A 23,854-nucleotide genomic window follows, 5' to 3' on the forward strand; every position below is an offset into this window, starting at 1 on the left:
TAAAATAGAATACTGACTGAATTTCAGCCATGGTACTCTTTATTAAAATCTCTAGTAAGACACAGAAAGAGGGTGACTGTTCTGTGTCTTTTCAAGATCGTTGAATAGAAGGACGTGAAGCTGAGAGCTTATAAAGTCTTTAAACTGATTAGTCTGTAATAGTGTAGTTGAGTATAATTATAAAAGATTCCCACAAAGATAACATTTGAGTACATTTCAAGTTTCACGTAGTACTGAGAGCTAACAGTTGAGTCTTGCCAAGTATAAATTACACTTTTGAAAGAGGGAGCAAGTTCTAAGGGAATAAAGCTGCTATTGTACCTTTGGCAACCTTCTGTGAAGAACGTATGGTTCATCCTTTGTGACCTAATGTGATATTTTTAAGAAGGATGCTCAAAATGGGAAGAGAAGAAGGGAATGTGCTCAGATGCAGCCAGCTTGACCCTTGCAACTCTGCTTTAATGAACTGATGAGTGATGGTGAGGTTTTAGAGTTATTACACCAGGGGCCTAGGAGGGCCTGCATCCTGCTTAAACCAAGGCCACATCTCCTCATGAGGTTCCTCAGGGAGGTCAACACAAAGGGGAAAAAAAGCTGGATGTACATTTTTTCTGCAACCCTGAGAGGGAAGAGTGGACTCTGGCCACTTACGGCTTTTCCATTGCCCAATGACTTCTCCCACTAACAAAACTGACCTGTTCAGCATCATTGAAGTCCTGCCCTCTTGAATTAGCATTTCCCCTTGGGATAAAGGAGGAGTGATGAAGGGCATGGGGACTTTTTTTTCCCTTCACTTCTCTGCTATCAGGCAATCTCTGGGGCCGTGGTCTCTTCTACTACCTCCCACCTCTGCTAGGGCACTCAAGTGATAGGAACCCATTACCTGCAAAGACCAAAACGGTGGTTTCAGATGCTCCCTGTTTAGATAGTTCCTCCTTATTATGAGAAGAATTATCTCCCTGTAACTCCTGTCTGTTTTTTCCTCATTCCACCCCTGAAGAGTCACATGGAACAACACTGTTCTCAACCCTAATCCTTTTTTGGGTTGCACAACAACTTTCCAGGCCTGTGGCATGGAAGGAAGATAAGGCTTGTTCCATGTGACCCTCCAGGAAATGACCAACATCTCTGTGTAAAAGGTGAGGGAAGGTACTGAACAAGTGACCTGAGTTACAAAAAGGATCACCCTCACCCCAACCCCTGCCTGGGTTGACCCCATAAGCCAAAGTAAAAAAAAGAAATTAAAAAAAAAGAACATTCTCATCAGCAGTGTTTCCAAAAGCAATTCTGGAATATACAGAATTTAAAAAGAGAAAAAAAGACCCAGGAGCTTTGACCAGTTGAGCATCGTCCCGCAAAGTGACAGGTCACCAGTTCGATTCCCTGTCACGGCACATGCCTGGGTTGCAGGCCTGGTCCCTGATTGGGGCGTGTGCGAGAAGCAGCCAATCAATGGTTCTCCCACACATCAATGTTTCTCTCCCTCTCTTTCTTTCCTTTCTCTAAAAATAAAAAAAATCTTTCTAAAAAAATGTTTTAAAAAAAACACGAGAAGCGTTCTCTCTCCTTCATTTAAATGGAAAAGCAATTAAGGCTGTTGCTAAGGTTGCAGCTGAAATTCAGCATTTTGGCTGGACCCCACAGTCCCCGTGTCAGTATTGTCTCGTCTCACCATGCCCATTGGTCCAAAGAGGGATGCGCTGGGGGTGCCAGGTGCCCTGGAAAGGTCTTAACTCTGGGTGTTGTCCTTGACCACAGGTATTGTGCTGGTGGTGAGCATCAAGCCTGGTGTCAGCCAGAAAGTAGATGATATTGACAGGACAGGCAGCAGCCCTGAAGTCAGTACAGTGGATGCCATGTTAGACCTGATCAGGTGAGTTTCGTGCCAGCAGGGTGGCTCCATTGGCATTCGACCTGTATGGTCACACAGGGCCCTGTGCTCTGCTGTTGCTGTCTTGAAATTCTTAATAATTTTTAAATTACTGTGCATTTTCATTTTTCCCTAGTCCCTGCAAATTACATAGACAGTTCTGCTTACCAAGTCATGGTTCCAACAGGGTATGGAAGGAATAAGCTCCTCTGTTAGGATTTAGGATGGACAGAGATGCAGAGAGTACACTTGTTGCATTAAGATGCTGGGCTGAGCTGGGTGGTCAGTTCTGAAGCACATTTGAAGGAAAACACTTTTTAATTGTACAGGAAAAAGCCTCTTAATCAGGAGCAATGAGGGCTAGAAATTGGTCCGTGAATAAATAGCAATTAAAGAAGAGAATCATCAAAATGATAGATATGCATTACATATTTTGTCTGCACTTAAAACAAATGTATTTACTTGCCAATGTTTTTAGGTAGGGTCAAGGTCTTTTCTTCGAGTGTGTGAGTTGATTGTAATTTCCTATCATTTCTGTTGCATATGCTGCTGAGTGCAGCAGAAATGCATTATCTAACAGGGGTGATCAACCTGTGGCCTGCGGGCCATTTGCAGCCCACGATGGCTATGAATGTGGCCCCACACAAAATCGTAAATTACTTAAAACATTATGAGATTGTTTTGTGATTGTGTCACAATGTATTTAATGTATGGCCCAAGTCAACTCTTGTTCTTCCAGTGTGGCCCAGAGATGCCCAAAGCTTGGACACCCCTGAGTCCGGGTTCAGATTCAATGAGGTAGAGCAACAAAATCCTTAGAATTTTAGACAAAGCTGAGTGTCAAATCCTTCCAGTTTTTATTTTTATTTCAATTGGCTTCCCATGCCTATTTTAACCACAGACATTTTAGTCACTTGTCTTGATTGAGTTTCCAGTCATTCAGCTTAGTTTTCATAGAAACCATACCTTCCTTTTTACACTCATATTTCATTGATTTACGTAATTTCTTATTTAGTAATTACAATGATAATTAGAAATTGGCATAAAGAATTTGGGAAGAAATGCAATGGACTCTTGGTAAGCATGCGTTCTCATTGATGAGAACACAATTGAGCAAAATATTAAAGAAGTCTCTTAACCGTGAGTGCGGTGTCTCATCCAGGACAGCGTGCATATCAGTTACTCAGTGAATAGGTTAAGAAATGATCGATTAGGAGAGCTTTCTATATACTTGGTTGAAGCTTAGCAGGGGAAAAAAAATGTTAATACAAGGAAGTATTATGCAAAAAAGCTAGAAGAGAAACTAGAGTATTGATTCTCTGTAACACTCATTTCCAGCAATGTGCTGGATATAACAAACAAAGCTTTAGCCTTAACATAATACTGCTTTTCATGTCTCCAACAGGAACATGTTCCCTGAGAACCTTGTCCAAGCCTGTTTTCAGCAGGTAATGTTGACTTTTGCCCACATCGCTCCCTTTTCCCATTACCAATTAAGTTTTGTTTTTGTTTTTTTCCCCCCTTGCTGTGACCCAACAAATGGAATTAGGCCATCAAAAATGGCAGGGAATATACCTATGAATGGAGGAATTTCAGGTGACTCCTCTATTCTGGAACCCTGGTCTTGGGTCACAGTGAAGTAAGTGCCTGTTGTAGCTTATGTTACTCCCTTTTCATTTATGCATTTTCCCCAAAAGGGCTCAAATGGAGCAAGTCAGAAAACCGGCAAACAGTGAATGTTTAATACATAGCATCTAGTACCTATTTTTGGAGGACCACATTATATTTGTGAAGAAACTTAGGCTGTGAGCAGATGCAATGCAGTGAAAAAAACAGCCCTTCTTCTCTTTCGGGAAGATTAGTATCTGACCCACATTGATGGCTGGTGTTCCTGGGTATTTGGTCTTTCCTCAGTCATTCTGTCCGCATTGCTGGAGCTCTACAGAGCAGTGTAACAAAACCATGATGGATTTTTTTTCCCCAGGAAAGTTTAAAAATCTCTTTACTCCATTTTCTTCAAGTCTTTTTTTATTGTTTGTCTCTGCCCTTAGACAGCTGAGCCTATCACAAACTGCTGAATTCATTTACATAAATTATATCAACAGAGACCCCTGTGTATACCAACAGAAATGGCAATTAAATTGCTCACCGCCGACCTCCGGGCAGCACAGAACCACCTCTTTTTCTGGGGTGACTTTGCGGTTCAGCCACAGTGGTCATTTGTAAGGTTCTTGGTATTGGCAGAGCCTCGGAGGAGTGGCGTTTCTGCCTGGTATAATGGTGTACTAGCTCTTCCTGAACGCTCTCTGCTGAGGCTCCACAGAACCAGACAGGACTGAAGGAAGGGAATTCAACAGAAATCGCATGGAATGGCCCTAAGAGGACTATTGATGTTAGAACAACCATATAGTTGTTGGTGTTTATTAAAGTCATAGTGACATTTATCAAAGTGATGAGGTTTCTCTCAGGTTAAAAATAATAAATGAATAAATACATAAATAGAAATGATTGACAGGATTCCTGTGGAGCCTGTCAACATACCCACAAATGAACCTATACTTTCTTTCGCATTATTGCTCCATTAATTTGTCCTTTATTATGAAAGAGAACATTTTGGCATCATTGAAAGGTGGCTGTGGGAATCAGGGGTTTAGATTTCTCAATTCCACTTTTGGTTCTAAAGCCTCGTAGGAGGTTCTGTCAACACCTGGAGCCAACAGAGGCATCAGAGGTAGAACCTTTCCATGGTACGTGTTTGCCCAAAGTAACCGTATTCCTGGGGATTAGCCTCAGATGCTTAAAAAGCATTTTTTGCTTGTTTCTTTGTCTTTTTTCTCCTCTCCAACGTGCAGTATAAAACCATGCGCAAAGAAGTGGAGCCTCCCAGTGAGCCAGGGATGAATATGACGGAAGCAGCCGTCACAGCCGTCATGACTACTGCTGTTTCCAAGGTATTATTTCCTTTCTTGTCTCCCGTGCCTCCTGCCTAGTAGGCAGGAGCTGAGTTGTGAGTGAGCAGGAGCTGGAAATACATTCAACCCTCATTATTCATGCATTCTGCATTTGTGAATTCACCTACTTGCTAAACTGTGTGTGCAACCTCAAAATCAACACTCGAGGCACTTTCGTGCCATTTGTAGACATGCAAAGAGTGGTGAAAATTTTAAGTGGCCCAATGCACATATGTTCCCATCTGAGGTTAAACAAGGCTATGCTCTGCCTTCTTGTTTCAGCTCTCATACTATAAACAAGTACCCATTTGTGGTGTGTTTATGCCACATTTTTCACAGTTTTGTACTTCTTATGGCAATTTCACTGTTTAAAATGTCCTGTAGCACTGAAGTGCTGTCTGTGGTTCCTAAATGCAAGAAAGGTGCAATTTGTCTTACGGAGAATATACTATGTTAAACAAACTTCATTTAGGCATAAATTACAGTGTATTGGCTGTGAGTTAGTGTGTTGGTTGTGAGTTAAGTAAGGTGTCTCTGAACAGAAACATGCATAAAACAAGGTTATATATTGATTATTTGATGAAAATTTTGTGAACATTGGTTCCCAGGAACTTAATCATACATTTTCCCTAGAAACAGTAACTCAATATGCATTAATTCATTGTTGGCAACCATTTTATAGAACATAACTACCGGGGATAGTAAGAAGCAACTGAATCACATAGCAGAAAGAACGAGCCCTGTTGCCTCTTAGAGTTGAGTTGGGCACCTCTGGGAACTGCTGTAGATTTGCAAGACTATGTAAACACAGAATGCAGGCTCACAATTTCTTATTTGAAACTCTCTGCCCAGATGTGATTCAGAGACCAGAGTTGTTCACTTGAGATGGGCCAGGCAGTGTGTGTATATGTTGCACACCATCCTTAATGTGGGATTGATAACAGCACTCTAGAATCAAGTACATGAATGTTTTGCAACAAACTTATGAATATTCTGCCATAAGCAGTCTTATCTCAGGTCAGGTAATATAATTTGCCACCAAGAATTTGCCATAAACTCATCGATAAAATCAATGGGCTTTGAGAGCTTTGGGGATTTCACTAGTGAAGGCTGGAATGTATGGGCCTGATGTAGTACATTTTTAGTCCTGTAGTAGATTTTTCCTGAATGGTCTCTGCCTTCCTACAGGAAGGAAAGACTTAAGGCAAAGAGAAATATTCAGTAGACTTAAGAATTAAAATTAAATAGGTCACAGTTGGCTCCCTGCATCCTCCTGCAGAATGCCTTAACTTCCCCTGCAATGTGTGTCTGTTGGGCATCATCCTGCAAAACCAAAAGGTCGCAGGTTCAATTCCCAGTCAGAGTACATGCCTAGGTTGTGGGCTTGGTCCCAGGCGACATATATACAAAAGGCAACCAATCGATGTTTCTCTCCCTCTTTTTCTTCCTCCTTTCCCCTCTCTAAAACCAATAAGCACGTTCTTGGGTGAAGATCAATAAAAAAAAAAAGAATGCTTTAACTCCCCTGACAGGTTCAGTGGCCCTCTACAACTTGGCCTCTCCCTAGTTTTTAAGCTTACTTCCCAGTGGGCCCCCTCTGTTCTATCCAGATCCACCTCCACAATTGCTCCTTATTCCTGCCTTTTGCTGTGGTTCCACAAGGATTTTCTGAGCGCCCTCCATGAGCCAGGCCCTGCGGCTGAACATAGGATTGCAATAGCCCTCCTGTGAAGAGTGGTGACTATTACAATGGGGAGGAACAGAGTACTCTGGGGCATTCAAGAGGATGGTTTAAATTGGTTTGGGTGCAATAAAGGATGGGTAGGAATTATCCAAGGAGGGTACAGAGGTCCAATGCTTGATGACATTTGCCTTTGCTTACCCTTTTTAAGGAGTATGTGTGCATCTCCTGGCTGCCTGCTCCTGAGGCCTGGCTTTCCTCAACCTCACAACCCTCATTCTTCTCCCCAGTTTCCACATGACACCTGTAACTCGTAGCTTGACTGTGCAGTTAATTGCACACCATCTTGCTATCATTGGCTCATATTTCTCATGGCTCGTGTTGTCCCTCCAGCTGCACTGTAAGACCTGATGCTGTAAAGGCCTTATGCAGGTGGCACACTCTAATAAATAATTGTTTGATTAAATCAGATCATAATTAAGAAATGACTGGGTATCCCAGGAGCTTGCCAGTAATGTTATGTCCCTTTGAAATCTCTCAGTAAATGTCATGCTATTGTTACCCAGGATAAAGCAAAGAAATGGTTCATAGTAGCAGACTCTGGTTAACTTTTATATCTCTAAAACTCTATTGGTCATTCAAATTAGAGGCAGTAAAGAATGTTCCGTGCTTCATTATCAGGATAAAAGTAAAATGTCCTAAAAATGTCTACACTAGTAAATATTGTATTTCCTGCATTATTAATTCCTATCTTTGTTATACAGCTTCCAAATGTAGCTCGTAGGTAAAATAACACTGAAAATACCTTGATTCTAAAGTTCTTATTAAAAATGTAAAAATACCCCAGAATAAGAAATATTCAAATAGGGATTTGTTGAGAGAAAGAAAAAAAAGAGCACTTTAAACTTCAATGACTAAGGGTAAGAGTGGTGAAAATTTGATAGGTGTATAGGTGTAGGTGGGTTGTTTGGTTTTTTGTTTTTTTTAAGTTAAATTTCCCAAAATATTATTGATTCTGACTGGTAAATCACTATTTTTTAAGTTTGGCTATCTTCTCATTTTAATGCCCATGCAGTCTAACAAAACTATAACTGTGCATAAATATATTTTCTTGGTTTCAATCCACAGAACAAAACAAAGGAATACGAAGTCATAGGCATGTATTCAGATGGCATAAATGTCCTGGGCTTGATTATCTTTTGCCTCGTCTTTGGACTTGTCATTGGAAAAATGGGAGAAAAGGGACAGATTCTGGTGGATTTCTTCAGTGCTCTGAGTGACGCAACCATGAAAATCGTTCAGATCATTATGTGGTGAGCAAATGCCTGTTAATGCCAGCTTGCTTCCCCTGAAAACTGTCCCCTCAATATTAGAACCAAGAGTTTTATATTTCTGAACTGAATCACCCTCCCTAGGATGAACCCTGACTATCAAGACACTAGAGTATTAAGTCATTTCACATATTACTTTTGTTCACTGTCCACAGTCTAGATTATCAGCCATTGTCTTTTCTACCAAAGCCCTTGATTATCTTGTACCCAACCAACATTTGTGGAAGAAGTAACTCGTGAAGGAATGATTTGAAGGGGTTCCTTGCATGTCAAAACAGAAAGTGCTTTCCTTATTAGGCCCCATGCGGAAGTGATATTCAAAATACTTACAACTACAGCAGGAGCACTAACCCATCCAAATGGAAGCTGCTTGAATATCTGCCCTGTGTCTAGAGATCCCAAAAGTTCAACTTTCTTCGGAGACCTCTGTCCCACTTAACTCATTCTGAGTTGGCTTAACATTATTTACTCCAAAGTGTAGGCGTTGACAGTGACACAAAGGCCTCAGTTATTTCAGTCACTTACTCCCACTGAACCTCAGCTTTATAATCTATAAAAAAAGGGTAATAAAATTTACCACTAGGTTGGGAGAAGTAAATATACTAAGTGAATTGATGCTTTAAAATACTTAAGCCAACACAAAGCATGTGATGAGAGCCCCATGAACAGCTATTACAGCCACTTCTGCTACTGATTCTGTTGCTCTGTTACTGAGACCCGTACCTGGGAAACAAGATGACTGTGGTGAGGAAGAGCCTAGTGACTGCATTTGGAGGATCAAGCTAAAATGACATCTCAGACATAACAGTCAGTCAAATGTGTGTGTACTGGGAGCGAGGAAAGGGATTACATATGCAACAGTTTAACCACACCTTTTTAATTTATTTTTTTATTGATGAGGTGGCATTCTTAATAAAACTATATGGGTTTCAGGTATACAATAACCACACTTCCTTGCCAAGTTTGTCCCATTATGGTAGTTTAGGTGGGTGGAATTTAAGGTGCACACAGGTGTTGAAACCTGGAGCCAGTGTGGTCCACCAGGGCCTGACACTTGAGATGAAACTGTAAGCTTAGCTCCGTCGTGTGCCCTGTGTTCCTCCCAGTTGAGACTGTGTGTGAAGCTGAGGCGCAGGCCCTGGCTTGTTTCCTCCCCAGTGATCGCTGTGAGGAAACACCTGCTGACGTTGTTGTGCTTACTTTCTAGTTACATGCCGTTGGGTATTTTATTCCTGATTGCCGGGAAGATCATAGAAGTTGAAGACTGGGAAATATTCCGCAAGCTGGGCCTTTACATGGCCACTGTCCTGACGGGGTATGTCACACTCAAGGGGAAAAACAGAAACCTCGCTTGAGCTCTTGAGGAGCTGGGTTGAATTCAGTTGGTTAAAATCAGCTTCTCTCCCACGTGCAGGGGAAAATGGGGTTCAGCGATAAGCGAGCGGAGTGTGGGTTGCAGGACTGCCCTTTAACAGCTGTGCTGGAGGTGGATCGCACTGTGCTCATTGCCGGATCTTGGCAGAACAGCCTGGACCAGGCTCTGTCACTGCCTTTATTACTCGTGTTCAAATAATTTTTAAAAACGAGCAAAGCCCACTGGTATTCAGTCTTGGCTCTCTCCTGGCCTTTACTTCCTCAAGGATATAAACTAAACAAGCAAGTAATAACTCCCATGTACCCTGAGCCTGAAAGAAATTAGTCAGGGCCTAAATAAAATCAGACTCAAGCAAGTAGGAGCAAGATGGCTGGTTTGTTCCAAGCCTGTTGGTGGGGCTGGTGACCACTGTCACCCCCTGCACCATCTCAGGGCCAGAGAGGGTGCTGGGGAAATCTTCAGGCTGGTAGGAATTGTATAAAGCTGGAAGGCAGTGGGAGAAAGGTTATTTACATATTTATTACAGCCTAGTTACTGGTTTGCTGAGGGGATAATTTATAAATGGTGCCCCCAGCTATCTAGCCAGGGGCAGGATACATCACATGCGCTGAGAAATGTGGACCATGGCAATGAGTCAACATCATCAACTTGACTCCCACTGGTCAGTGCCCCCACACACCCCAATTGAATAATCAGCTCACTTATTGGAATGTCATCGCATTGGACAGTTTCCACTGCACAGCATTTGGTACTTACTCTGTGTTTACCAAAAGCATAGCCCTGAAGGCCAACAAGGAAGAGGCCTGGACGCCTACAGTGTGAGGGTCAGTCAAATCCCAGGACCCCGGTGCTAAGGGAGGCAGGACTATCAACCTGCTTCATGTCCAGGCAGTGATAGGGCTGAGGTTCACTATGCTGAGCCATTTCACAGATGGGTTCTGCTGGTTTCTGTCCTCTTATCCTAGCTAGGTTTCTAATAGAAAACTAAATTAGTCAGTTCCTCACAGTTCTTAGCACAAGCTCTCTGTCCAGAAGATCCACATTCCAGACCTCCAGGAGCTGTATTTGCAGTGATTATTTCAGCTTCACATAACTGATCTTTAAACTCTTAAGTTGCCACTTGCATGGCATCTGCTGAATTGGTCTCATTTCTGAAGCTTCTGTTTTGTGTAACCTATATATTTCCTTGTGAGACAAGGAATAGTTTTGGAAGACAGGAGTAACAAAGAAAATCAGTCCTGACTATGGAAGAGAAGGGACATCCTCCTCCTTATTGCATTCCTCACTCCCCTCTTAGACAGTGGGTGCCAGTCAGCAAGACAGCGGTGTGGTCCAGGGAACAGAGTGGCCAAGGACTGTGATAATGACTATAACAGAGGTTTGGATGGGGCCACAGAGTCACCAGGTAGGGAGAGGTCAGCTGGACCTGGAAAGCTGAGGAAAGGCTTCCTGAGGGAGAGGGCAGTTTTATGGAGCCTTAAAGGAGGTGTTAGCTTTCTGCAGCAGAAGGAAGTGAAAGCATTTGAGCGCAGTTAGCAGGACTAATATGTACAGGACTTGGAAGCATGATGTAACTTTTTGGTGAGCTCTGAAATGTGGATTCAGCTACTGGCTTAGCATCTGCTTCATTTGCTGAGTGAATCTCCTTATGTTCATATGTGAAATGGAGACATATTCATGCCCTACTTCTCATTTTTTCATTGAGTCAATATTAAAGTTGAATGACATTATAAATTTAAAAAGCTGTTTGAACAAAAGGATTAATATGAGAAGGTGGTATTACCTATGAACCTGTTTCTCTCTCGTTTACAGGCTTGCAATCCACTCGATTATAATTCTCCCACTGATATATTTCATAATCGTAAGAAAGAACCCTTTCCACTTCGCCATGGGAATGGCCCAGGCTCTCCTGACAGCCCTCATGATCTCTTCCAGGTAACTAGAAGAAATCTCTGGGCCAAGCCTTATCAACTGTCCCCTCAGTTGATGAAGCACTGACTGTAACTAGGGGTTTTGTAGCTGCCTTTAATTCAAGAAACAATCTCCATATTCTCTGCCCAAGTCCTTGAATGTATTTCTTCATCCTATTGGATATTTCCTGCCCTCTTGGAATGGCCTGCAGCCCAGGAAGGGGTTACACTGTTAGTTGCAGTGGCAACCATAGCACCTTTTGATTTCTGAACCTGTCTAAAGTACCAGTATGCTTCGGACTCTTGGATTCATTTTTGGAATAGAGGTGTCTCTTCAGGCAGAGACTGAGGACTAGCCTTTCTAAACCATAAGTTTCTTGTCTTTTTACCACACAGTTCAGCAACACTGCCTGTCACTTTCCGTTGTGCTGAAGAAAAGAACAAGGTGGACAAAAGGATCACTAGATTTGTGTTGCCCGTTGGTGCTACAATCAACATGGATGGGACTGCCCTCTACGAAGCTGTGGCAGCTGTGTTCATTGCACAGTTGAATGGCTTGGACCTGGGCATTGGGCAGATCATCACTATCAGGTGCGGCCTGGTGTCACATTCGGTTTCATCACTGTTACTGGAATTGCCTTTAGTCAAAATCACCTGTGAAGGGAAATCAAGAATAATCCAGTGGTGGATTGATTTTCTTGGCCTACAAAGTCTCTTCCCAAGACTAAACACAACTGTATTACAAGTAGTGGCATTGTGGTACACAAGATTTCTGCTTCAGGGTCTGGAGAGCCAAGGGCACCACTCTGTTCTCAGTACAGTGTCTCACTAGGTCCTATAATCAGAGCAGGTACCAGGGATTCAAGAGTGAATAAGGGCCAGTCCCTACTTTCAAGGGGTTCCCAGTAGGTAGATAAGGGATACACATATCTAAATAAATGCAGAGTCATGTGGTAAGGGCTATAATAGAGGTTTGAATGGGAGGCACAGAAGACACCAAGGAAGGAAGGGTTCACTGTAGCTGGGAAGGTGAGGAAAGGCTTCCTAGAGGAGGGGAAAGTTTAGCTAAGTCTTAGAAGAGGAGTAAGAGCATCATAGGAGAAGGCAGCTAAGAGCATTTTAGAGGAAAGGAATAGCATGTACAGGGGCTTGTGATGTAACCATGGCCTAGTTACAGAGTACAGCTGGCAGCGAGTGCAATGTGGGAAACATAACGAAACAGGGAATCATGTCACAAAAGCTTTGTATAGGGAGCTCACTGAAGGGTCTTAGTCTGTCTTATTATGGACAGATTTTCATTTCAGAAAGCTAAGTGGCTATGTGGTGGATGTATTGGCTGGAGCAGGAATCATAGCTGGAAGACCAGTTAGGAGACTATTGCAGAAGTCCAGGTAAGGTATGGAAAGGCCCCGCATCAAGGCACTGACGTGGGGGACAGAGAAGAGCTAGTGAATTCAAGAGGCATCAGTTAAATTCAGGGTGAGGGATGGGGCATAGCTAGGATGACCCCAGGGTAGGTGGATGTTTCTGGATTGGTGGTGGGTGGTGCTTACTAGGACAGGAAGTAGTGTGAGAGAAGCAGGTATTGGTAGGAGGATGAAGACTTTATACTTTCTGACACGTTGATTTTGAAATGCCTTTAAAACATCAGGTGGACATAGGCAGTGAGCATTGTGGTGTCGACTGTAGGTACAGAAGCCAGGGTCCTTGGCTTTATAGGGAGTCCATTATCTGTGTTTGAATCTGAGTTTTACCATGATTAGCTGTGACCTTGGCCAAGTTACTTGAATTCTCCAAGCTTCTGTTTCTTAACCATAAAATAAGGATAATCATAATATCTACAAGTTATGCAAGTAGTGATAATTAAGTCAGATGACGCATATAAACTGCTTAGAGTGATGCCTACATGGTGAGGACTCAGTAAATGTTTGGAATGGATGACATTACATAGGGAGAGTTCACTGAGTAGAGAAAAGGCTAAGGATTGAGCCCTAGACGATCCTCATGTGAGAGGCCAGCAGGGAGGGAAGTACCCAAGAGGAAGAATTAGAAGAGAAGAAAGGTGGGAAGAGGGCTGTGAAACCATGGTGTCACTAAAACCCAGAGAAAAGAGATTTTCAAGGATGAAATGATCAATGGAGTCGAGTACTGCAGAGAATCCTAGTCAAATGGAGACTGAAATTGTCTACTCAAGTAGATGGTGAAAATGTCTTTGGTAGATTTTACCAGAGCTGTTTATCTGGAACAGCACTGCATAGCATGGTGGCCATTAGCTACACACACGAATTGAGCAGAGCAGACACAGAAGGTTCTATCATTGTAGAAATAGGTGCCATCATTATAGGTCCTGTCACTGTAGAAGGTTCTGCTGGTCAGTGCTGCTTTGAAGTGTGGATCGCGATTAGAGCTCATCGGAGACTTCAGTTTAGAATGGAAGATTAAGACTAAAGTGGGTCCCTGAGCCTACTCAAGGTTGAATCTGAACATTTCAGAGTTAATTCACTCTTGCATCCTCAGCATTTGGCATAGGCATAAGTTCCAGGCATAAAGTAAGCTCTAACAATACAGTACATTTTTAAATCTTCCCCAACTGTAAGCCATAAAGTATTTATTTCAGTTTGCTTGAAATTAACTGAAGACAAGCGCAGACTAGGCCATTTGGCATATCAGCTGGGCTACTATACGGATGCTGCACAAGTCGTAAAAGAAGTGTTAATGGCTAAAGAAGCCCATGCCAGAAGAGCTTGAATAAAGTCCTATAGGTTGAACAGCAACAAGTGTGTTAAAACTGAAACCTTGAATCATGCCTGAGAAGGCTTCGCAGCCACTGTGGTTCCAGCCGTTGTGAGACTCCCAAGTGCCTTTACCCACCTCCCTCACCTGGGGCCGTGGAATCCGGCTGCACTGAACTGAATTCCACAGGGTGGTTTTATGAGATGTCAGTGCTTTTGGGCATTCACCACCTTGTGATGAATTCCCTTCCTCTGCCTCAGTCATAAGTTTCCTAGATCTCTCTAACCTTTAAAAGAAAAAAGAAAAACCTGCTAAAACAATAAACTTGGGACCTCGAGGCTAAATAATCAATTCACATAAAAACCTCTCTCCCTGCTCTGGTATATTCTTATATCAGACTTGGCTGATAACTACTGGCCCACAGCCAATTACAGCTGTGTGGTCTGGAGTAATCATTGACTTAAAGTAAAAAATCCTCTCCGGCTCTACCTGAGAGAGAATGAATCAATAAATGTTATTTTTAACTTTATAAGTTACTGTTGTGGCTCCTGTGGTTGGTGGTTAAAGAGACTCTTGGCCATATAGTTTATCTCTTTCTATGACCCTTTTGGAATGGACATCAAAGAAATGTAGGCACCATCCACCCAACACATACTCTTTGTGGTTTCATCATAACATTCATTTACCAAAGGTTACAGGTGATTGTAAGTAGAATACATTTTCTTATATTGAAAGCTAATTATAACATTTGGGGCCTAGAAAGATCTTGGAGGAAAACGTAGCAGTAATAGTACTAATAGTAGTTTTTGTAGCAGTAGTAGTAGTAGTAGTAGTAGTAGTAGTAGTAGTAGTAGTAATACCAGCAGCAGTGGTCTTAGAATAGCAGCAGCTGCTGAAGCAGCAGAAATGGCATCAGTTTTTAGGCACCTGCTATATCCAGGTGTGTACTGGATGCCTTACAAGTATTACCGCATTGAATCTTCACAGCAGCCCTACAAAATAAACACATTAGTTACATCTAACAGGTGGGCAACAGATTCAGAGAAGTGGTTGCCTAAGGACATGCTGACAGTAAAATTTCTTTCCCGATCTGAAGATTTATACTTCAGATCAAAGCCAGTTAAATAGCTGAAGTGTAGTAAGCAAGGCCAAGGTCAAAAGCAGTTTTGACTAAAAGGATTTTGAGTTTGAAGCCAAGCCTCAGGCTAACACAGACCCAGTGGTTAACAGCAACGTGCTGTGGGTTCCAAGAGGGCTCCATGGGCATGGGCACATATTGTTTGTGACAAAGGAAACCTATCACTGCATTCAGTTTAAATTTTTTCAACCAGCATTGAAACAAACTTGGGTTTTACAAAGAGTACGTTAAGTCAAAACAGATCTAAAGGACTACACAGGCCTGACATGTTGAGAAGAATTGGGACACCCTCAGAAATCTCTAATTTACTGGAAGGGGTGGCCACAGCCACTGAGGAAAGACACAGTTGTCAAAGAACTCTGGCCTGAGCTTAACCATACCCTTAAACACCATCTGTGACCCCTCACTGGCCAGATGAGTGGGCAATAGAATCAGCTTCATTAGAACTCTGAGGCTTTATGAGCTCAAAGAATATGGCTTTGTGGCTAGAATCAGGGATTCTTCTGGTTTGAACTGGCAGTTTCTGCATCTTCACCTTTCACTCAGCAGCATCATGGAGGCAGTTCAGGCCTTGGCCCAGGGTGAGGACATGTCTCCAGAAAATGTAGTGGGTGTCCCCTTCAACCTGACTCAAATCCAAGTGCTTTTCAAGGCATGGTGAGCCCTTGTTCCCTCCAAAATGACCAGACTTAAATAAGGAAGTTGTTGATGAAAAACTGCACATTCCAAAGAGAAAAATTCCTAGTGCCATGTTTTATCTGCCCAAGAGAGATCTTTTTAAATACATAGTAATGAATTTCACGTGGCTGCCTCTCCTGGATTCCAGATCATCTTTCTTTCGCACAAAGTGCATCCACTGGCAAAAAGGAGTGGTCAGGAATAAATGCTTGTACCTTAGGAGTCATAGCTATTTCTCAACTGACTGCCCAAAAGGGCATCTCCCAGAGAGATCAAGAGTCTTGTGATGTCAAAGAAGTGAATAAAATCTGCTTGAACACTTCAGGTTTTGCCTTCACCTAAAAAGCCCTTTCTCACCCATCCCTACCACTATCCCTCTACCATTCTTCAAGGCAACATAGATTCTTGGCACGTGTTACATGCTCAGTAAATGATTGTTGGGTGAGTAGATGGAAGAAGGGAGAAAAACGCAGACGGAGAGGCATCTGTCACTTGTTTAGGATGAATGGGTAGATAAAGCCTTCCATAAACACCCCAGTTGGTAAACTTGCCTTCCTCCTGAATATCTCTCTTGCTCATCTTTTTGTGTGTCATTCATGCAGTCCTTGCATTCGAGTGATTTGTAATTATCTCCCCCTGGACGGAGATCCTGTTCCCCTCAGTCTCCCTCAGCCCTCTCATAAGGCAGAGCCGGTGCTCAGCAGATAACAGAATCTGACTGGCCAATTGGGGGACACAGCAGTAACAGCCATTGGGACTAATTGTTTTGGGCCAGGGGTCTTGAAAGAAGAAATGGGTGTCTAACTCCTTTCATGCTGGTGTGTTCTGGCTACAGTGTCACGGCCACAGCTGCCAGCATCGGAGCTGCTGGTGTGCCCCAGGCTGGCCTGGTGACCATGGTGATCGTGCTGAGCGCCGTGGGCCTGCCCACAGAGGATGTCACCCTGATCATCGCTGTCGACTGGTTCCTGTGAGTTGGAATAAATGCGCTGCTGCCTCAGCCGGATGGGGAGGCGGGCTTCCCAGCCATGCAGAATCTGCAGTCTGTCATCATTCTCTCTTCAGATTGCCTAATGAGCCATCTGTTGCTGCTTTAATTTCCCCCTGACCAGGCCATCTGATAACGTGCTTAAAAATTAACTCTTCATAACTTCAAGCAGTGGTTTTAAAAAGCCAGTGCCCTCTACTAGCTTATTATACTTGGTAATGCTCAAGGTTAGGGGCTGGGTACTAGATGAGATAAACACAAACTAATCAGCTGAAGAAGCTAGGCAAGGCTCTGGCCGGTGTGGCTCTGGCCAGTGTGGCTCAGTTGGATGGACTGTCATCCCATAACCAAAAGGTTGTGGGTTTGATACCTGGTCAGGGCACGTATCTGGGTTGCAGGTTTGATCCCTGGTCTATGCATATACAATCCCTGGTCCAGGCATGTGCGGGAGGCAACCAGTCAATGCTTCTCTCTCACATCAATATTTCTCTCTCTCCTTTTCCTCTCTTCAAAAGCAATGAAAAAAATGTCCTTAGGTGAGGATAAAAACAATTTCTAAAAAAAATCCAGATAGGGAAGGCCCCAGACATTCCAAATCCCATAGGCTACCCTAGCCTCTTAGTCCTAGGTCAGCATCATAGGTTCAGAACCACCTGATTCAAAATCAGCTTATCTTCCCAAGCATCAGACCATCAGGGGCAGTGGTATGAGCAAAGGCTTTGCAGTAAGACTGATGGGTTTGCATACCCCATTCAGTGTCTTCTTATGGCTTTTGACCTTAAGTTCCTTAAACTCTTTGAGGTCCAGTTGCGTTATCTGTAAAACAGGAAAGATTCTATCTCATTGAATTGGTGTAAGGACTGAACGAGCCAATGTAGAATGGTGTTTGGCAGACAGTATATGTTCAATAAAAGGCAGGTCTTACTATAACTAGAATGAGTTAGACCATTCAGGCCTCAACCAACAATTCTCTCAATATCAATCTCTCCTCTCTGCCCCTCTCTCCCTCCCTCCCTCCCTCCCTCCTTCCAACACACATACACAGCTAAGGAACACAGCAGAGCAGCTGTGGTATGTTCAGGGTAAGGGTAAGAATGTGCCTTTGTCACCCCTAAGGTTACAGTTAGAATGAGCCTGATTCCCAGCTCTGTCCTTGGTTGATACCCACTTTGTGGATGGGTCTTCCAGCATCTAGGTCTGGCTCTATCCCCTGGCCATCAGGGGTAAGTGTAGCTCCTTAGTGAGCCTTCACTCAGAACCAGCCTGGGCTTACTGGGGAGTCCAGTGCTATGTAGTTTGCAAGTGGCAGCTGAGATGGAGGAAAGGGAGCAGAAACATTCCATGTGTTTGAAGATACAGTCATGCCCCTGAAGGCAGAAGCTCCTGAACCTGGGAGGCTGTGTCATGTGGGGCCCCCTTAATAGCTGGCTGGTTCTACAAGGCCCAACTGAGGTGGCACCTTTCTTGCAAAGGTGCCCAACCATTGAGACAAAGCTTCAATTTTTTTCTTTCTAATGCAAAAGGACATCCAGAATGGAGACGTATAAGCATTGTTGACCTTTTCTGTCCTGCAGGTGTAGTTTTCACAAGAATATTTGTGCACATAAGTCCTACCAACTATGCTCCAGAACCCTCTCCATATGCTTTCACTACCTGCATGTCTTCCTGCCTTCAGCCTATTCTCCAGACTCTCTGGGAGTTAAGATTAATTGGGGGTGCCTCAAGGAGAAAGCCATTCCCAGGCAAACCTGTGTTTTCCGACCATGTGCTCTAGCATCTCTGCTGGCTTATTTATGGAGTAACCTAGTGTGGTAAAGAAACAAGTACACCAGGGACACAAACACACAGGAACACTTGGACACAGACACACAGCACATGCCACCCACAAAACATCCAAGTTCCCTTACCTTGTCCAAGAGAGAGCCTGGAAATGCCCACAAGACAGGGGTTAGAGGTAAAAGACTTACTGAATGTATTTATTTTTATTGAATTTATTGGTGTGACATAGGTTAATGGTATAGGTTTCAGGGGGTATAGACTTAACTAAGTTTTGACTCCCCCTCAGCTCCCCCAAAATAATCTGTGAATTTTCTTTGTGAAGGAAAGAGGGAATTTAGGGATATTGGTGCTGAATTTATGGGAGTTTCTGCGACTGATGGGGAGCACAGGCCTGGGTGTACCAGTTTGCCCATCTGTCCCTTTATGAACCATGAACCACCTTCTGCCCCAGGCCAGTGAGGAGAGCAGCCTTTGGTCAGCCGGCCATGAGAACAGTATTCTCTGCATTTGCTTAACTTGTAACTCAACACTTCAGGTCCTTTCTTCCCTCCAATGGTGAAGGAAAAGGAAATCTGGACCTCCTGTCTGACTCGCCCTTTCCCTCCCTCAGAGACCGGTTCAGGACCATGGTGAACGTCCTCGGTGATGCATTTGGGACGGGCATCGTGGAGAAGCTCTCCAAGAAGGAGCTGGAGCAGATGAGTGTTTCATCTGAAGTCAACTTTGTGAACCCCTTTGCTGTGGAAACCACGACACTCGATAATGAAGACTCAGACACCAAGAAGTCCTATGTCAACGGAGGCTTTGCCATAGACAAATCTGACACCGTCTCGTTCACCCAGACCTCGCAGTTCTAGAGCCCCTGTCTTGAGATGACTGGGACTGATGAAGGACATCTCTTAGCAGATTCAAACATTGAGGAAAAGAAAAACAATTGTACATTTGACCTGATGTACAGACCTCAGATTATTTTCTATATTTGGATTCAGAGCTTTCGCTCTCCAGGTTCTGGGATTTGGGGGTGGGGTAAGATAAAGGGAAATTGATTAAAAGGAAAGCAGTGTTATCTAGAGTTTTAAAATTCTATGAGAGACAAAGTTTGGAAGCATATAACATAGCAGCTGTCAGAATTAGGTAATGGATGTGAAAAAGAAATTGCTTTCTCATGCACAGACCAGTGTTTTGGGTTTTTAAAAAAATACTCTGTCATTGACTACAAATTTTTACTCAGGCTTTCTATTGGCATGGATTTTATAAATTGTAATGCATCTAAACCATCCCCCTCCCCCAGTTAATGTGCCAAATTGTCCATTTTGAACTCATCTCCAGCCAATTTCAAAGAAACTGCTTTGAAAGAAAACAGACCAGCACAGTTCTGCAATAACAGTCGTAAGATGGGTGCCGGGTTTGGGAAGAAGGGAGATTCTCTTTTCAATGTACTGTATTGGGACGCTGGTAACTATCAACCCAGTGTTTAGTATAGAGCTAGATATATATGTGTAAATATTATTTTCATATAATTTGTCAGACAGATATCAGAATTGAACTGTTAATGTGAAATAAAGAGCTCTCCTTATACTTGAATAATAACTATGATTCCAATCCAGATCTGCTTTGGGGCTTATCAGAACTCTCTCAGGAGCACTAGAGTGAGAATTGTGTTCTTTGGCCATTTCATGTCTGTGAATCTGCCCCAAAGCACAGGCATATTGTGGTGATACCCTGAGGTGGTGCAGCCATTCATTACAACTTCCTAATTCTGCTGGAAGGGAATCCATGTCAGCTCTGTATAAGATTATATACAAAGGTGTCACTCACATAAGGCTGGATCACAACTGGAAGGCTTCATTCTTCCAAGGTCAGTCATACCTACTCAAAAATGACAGTACTTTGCCCTTTTGTACCCGTTAGGGCCCATGCAACAGTGGCAAGCTTATCAGCTAAGTTGTAGTTTAATACCGATTTGATAGTTTCATCAAGCCACATTGACCAGAAAAGCACTATCTCTACCCTGGATTCTTGCGGGGTAAATCCCACAACCTGAGACGTTGGGCTCAGCAGTTCAGGAAAATTCCTCCTTTGTTTATGTCACTTGTCTCCTCCTCCAGGGAGGACTGTACTGACAGTCTAGTAATCTTGGCCCTGCTTATTAAAATCATCCTTTGTCATTCTCTTGCTAATTTATGGAGTCTTATTAAAGTCTGTGCTTCAGCTCACATCTTGTAAATAATACTTAACATAAACTTGTATTTCTACTGAGAGCCAAAATACTTGTGCTTCTGCAGTATTGAGTAGCCAATTTAAGCCTGTGCTTTTCTATTTAAGAAACCAGAAATTGTGCCAAAGAGCATGGAAAACAAGAAATGCTCAGTATTGACCGTGTGTACCTGACATTATAACAAAATGATACTGGATTGTCATGTAAACATCATAAATATGAACCAGTAATTCAACGTGAGTTTTAAAATGCAAAGGGTAGTGTTGTTTATAGAAAGTCAATCTAAGTGTAATGCAGTTAATCAGTAATTTATCTTGGGCTGAATGGTTCTACCCCCTTGGCAGGCTTCTCCGATTTGAGGCACAGGAGTTGGCAGAGCGGTTCATGAACTGCAGGTCATCCTTATTTTGGAGTCAGTTTGTAACTGACCTTTTAACACACTGTGCTGTTAACTCATCCAAGAGAACAATGTTCCATTTCAGTCTCAATAAACATCTCCATCATTCTTTATTCCCTGCCTTTTTCTTTATCTGCTCTTTTATCTCACTCTGATGGAAGTGGGGAGGTGGGGACATGGTCAGTTAATTCAGAGAGTACACAGATTATCACTTCCAAAACTGTTTAGACCCAAGCATTAAAAAGCAAGGCTTGAGGAAAAGTAACCTAATTCTTCCTGTCCACACTGGGGATTAAAAGGTTGAAATTCAGTGTCATTTGTCAACAGTTTGCCCATACTTTTTTGACTAAGATGAAAAGGAAGGTACAAGTTGGTTAGAAATTACTATAATGGGAGAAAGCCACCATATCGATGGTGACTGGGTTCCACCAAAGGACTGACCCTGCCCTCTGAAATGTTACTACACACTCTGAATGGCTGTATTCAGAGAGCTCTGTAAAAGAGTGGCACGGCCCTGCCTGGGGCCTGAGTGGTGCCGGGGTTCCACAAGTGGGCCCACTCGTTCGTGAGAGACTAGTTTGTGAGAGAGCTCTCCCTGCTCCACTGAGTGAATGTCTCATAAAAACGCTTATCACTACCTGCCAAACTAATTCACAGTAACTTCCTCTTTTGGCAATGTGGGATAAAATACCCAACACCACAAACCCTCAGGAAGAGAGAGATCTGTTTGGAAAAGTTCGTGAACCTCAGTAAGGACCTTTCCCCTATGTGATTTTGACCTTGCCCAAAGTATATTCATGTACAGAGGAATGGTGTTATCAGTGCTAGAAATGACTTTACTTTTCAACAAATCTTACTGAGCTCACTGAATACAAGGCCTTTTATTTAAAACATCCCATTCTTAGAATACTATGAGGAAACTGTTTGGCTTATAATCTAGCAGTGAGCCAACAACATTGTTGGCTTGGCAGGTATGTAAGAATCTTCCCTCCTGGAACAGAAAGAGGAAATGGTCATGCAGAGCCTTGGCAGAATTCAAGAAGGTTTTATGCAACAGAATATTCTGTATTTAACTTCCCAGCAAGGGACCAGTCAGTGGGCACACAGCTCTGGTCTCTTACCAGCTTTGTGACCCCTGCCAATGATCTAGGCCTTGGTTAGAAAAAAGCCCTACACCCTCACCCCCCGGCTTACGTGGGAAATCCACAGAGATGCAACTTAAATTGCTATTCAGTTTGTTGGGACCTTTGTCACTGATATGATTAAGGATTGTAGCTTTCATCACTTGGTGTTAGCTGAGTTATTAGAGCAAACAGTACATCCAAACCTAGTGATTTATTAACAACTCCCATTCAATGAAGGGGAAACTTTGAAAATAGGACATTTTGATTTAAATAGTGTAAGACTAAGTGAAATAAGCTAATCAGAGAAAGACAAATACCATATGATCTCACTTACATGCGGAATCTAATGAACAACAGAAACAAAGGCATGGATACATGGAACAGACTGACAGCTGTCAGTGGGGAGGGGTGGGCAGAGGACTGGATGAGAGAAAGAAAGTGAATTGGCCAAAGAACATATATGCATGACCCACAGTCACAAACCACAGTGTGGTGATGGCCAGAGGGAAACGGGGAGGGGGACAGGGAATAGGGACACCTGTAATAGTGTCAAGAATAAAAATAAAGTAAAAATGAATTTAAAAAATAAAAATAAGTAGTGTAAGACTTAAAATATTTTCTCCTGTAAAGTATCACATGAAGGCTAAACAAAAAAAAAAAAGATGTTTGCAATCTTTTTTTCTGTGACCTGAGACATAAAGAGAGCTTTGAGATCAGGCTACATATGTGAGGCTGAGATGTACATTCATGTAGCACCCTTTATAGTAAGTCCTGAAATCAGTGACATGAAGTTCACTTCTGCCGTCTTGGCCTGTGTATCTCATGTGACTGTCCTCCCCATGCTGAGACTTTGTTCCGGGTTCCATGTGGGTTTTTTTTTTTTTTTTTTAATACCCTCTTGGTAGGAAATGTGCCTCCCTCCCTTGAAATCTTAACTTTTTAAGTGAAAACCATATAATATAAACACGAAGTAAGCCTTGTTAAATTAGCTTTGGGAACAATATATACTGATCCATATACATTGAAGTAGGTGGTTGCACATGCATTTATGAAGTTATTGACCATGAATGGAGATGACTGGCCCAGGTTAAATAATGCCACAAAATTTGTAAGAAAGCAGCATCAACCACACAAGTGCTGTCCCATTTCTGCTCAGTAAGGGAAACCAGTGCCACGTGTGACTTGGAGAATGGATGTCCCTCCAGGATTACAGAGACACTTGTGGTTTCAGCTACAAATCTCTACTTGGCCTGCCAATTTTAAGATACCACAAAGTTCAGAACAGTTAGTAAACCCCCGAAGCCAAGATAAAATCAACATCCCTTTTGTTATTCTGGTTAAAGAAAAAGAAAAAGGAAAGCATGGCCTCTTCTAGAGTTTGCTGTCTAGAAGGCCTTGCCAGCCCGAAGCTGGGAAACTGCTCTCATCAGAGCAGAACCAGGATAGCACATAGACAGAAGCTTCTCCCACAGCAGTACCACTTATCAAAAGATGGAGGCAGAGACACTGGAAACTAAAACACAGAATCAACCAAACTCCTGAATGGCAGTATCTGGATCCCAACACACACACGTTTTCCAGACTGTAGGTTCTGGTAACTGCTGTTCCTCATTGACTCAGGATAGCTATCAGCAAGGTTACAAGACATTACATCCTTGTCCCTCACTTCGGGGCATTTGAT

The 23,854-nt window shown here is 42.9% G+C and overlaps 1 protein-coding gene across 1 annotated transcript in view; it reads left to right on the forward strand.

The window, feature by feature from the left end:
- SLC1A1 (solute carrier family 1 member 1) overlaps nucleotides 1-21,146 on the forward strand; it is a 70,543-nt gene extending 49,397 nt beyond the window's left edge. The window contains exons 4-12 of the mRNA XM_054583076.1: nucleotides 1,759-1,873; nucleotides 3,276-3,318; nucleotides 4,723-4,821; nucleotides 7,631-7,815; nucleotides 9,041-9,148; nucleotides 11,021-11,143; nucleotides 11,515-11,709; nucleotides 16,503-16,637; nucleotides 19,045-21,146. Coding sequence (XP_054439051.1) covers nucleotides 1,759-1,873; nucleotides 3,276-3,318; nucleotides 4,723-4,821; nucleotides 7,631-7,815; nucleotides 9,041-9,148; nucleotides 11,021-11,143; nucleotides 11,515-11,709; nucleotides 16,503-16,637; nucleotides 19,045-19,291 — 1,250 coding nt within the window. The 3' untranslated portion in view covers nucleotides 19,292-21,146. The remainder of the gene's footprint in view (nucleotides 1-1,758; nucleotides 1,874-3,275; nucleotides 3,319-4,722; nucleotides 4,822-7,630; nucleotides 7,816-9,040; nucleotides 9,149-11,020; nucleotides 11,144-11,514; nucleotides 11,710-16,502; nucleotides 16,638-19,044) is intronic.
- The last annotated feature ends 2,708 nt before the right edge of the window (nucleotides 21,147-23,854 follow it).

The sequence above is a fragment of the Pteronotus mesoamericanus genome, unplaced genomic scaffold (genome assembly GCF_021234165.1).
Source record: "Pteronotus mesoamericanus isolate MK-2021 breed Mesoamerican mustached bat unplaced genomic scaffold, CSHL_Meso_final contig_73, whole genome shotgun sequence".
In the NCBI taxonomy this organism is placed as follows: domain Eukaryota; kingdom Metazoa; phylum Chordata; class Mammalia; order Chiroptera; family Mormoopidae; genus Pteronotus; species Pteronotus mesoamericanus.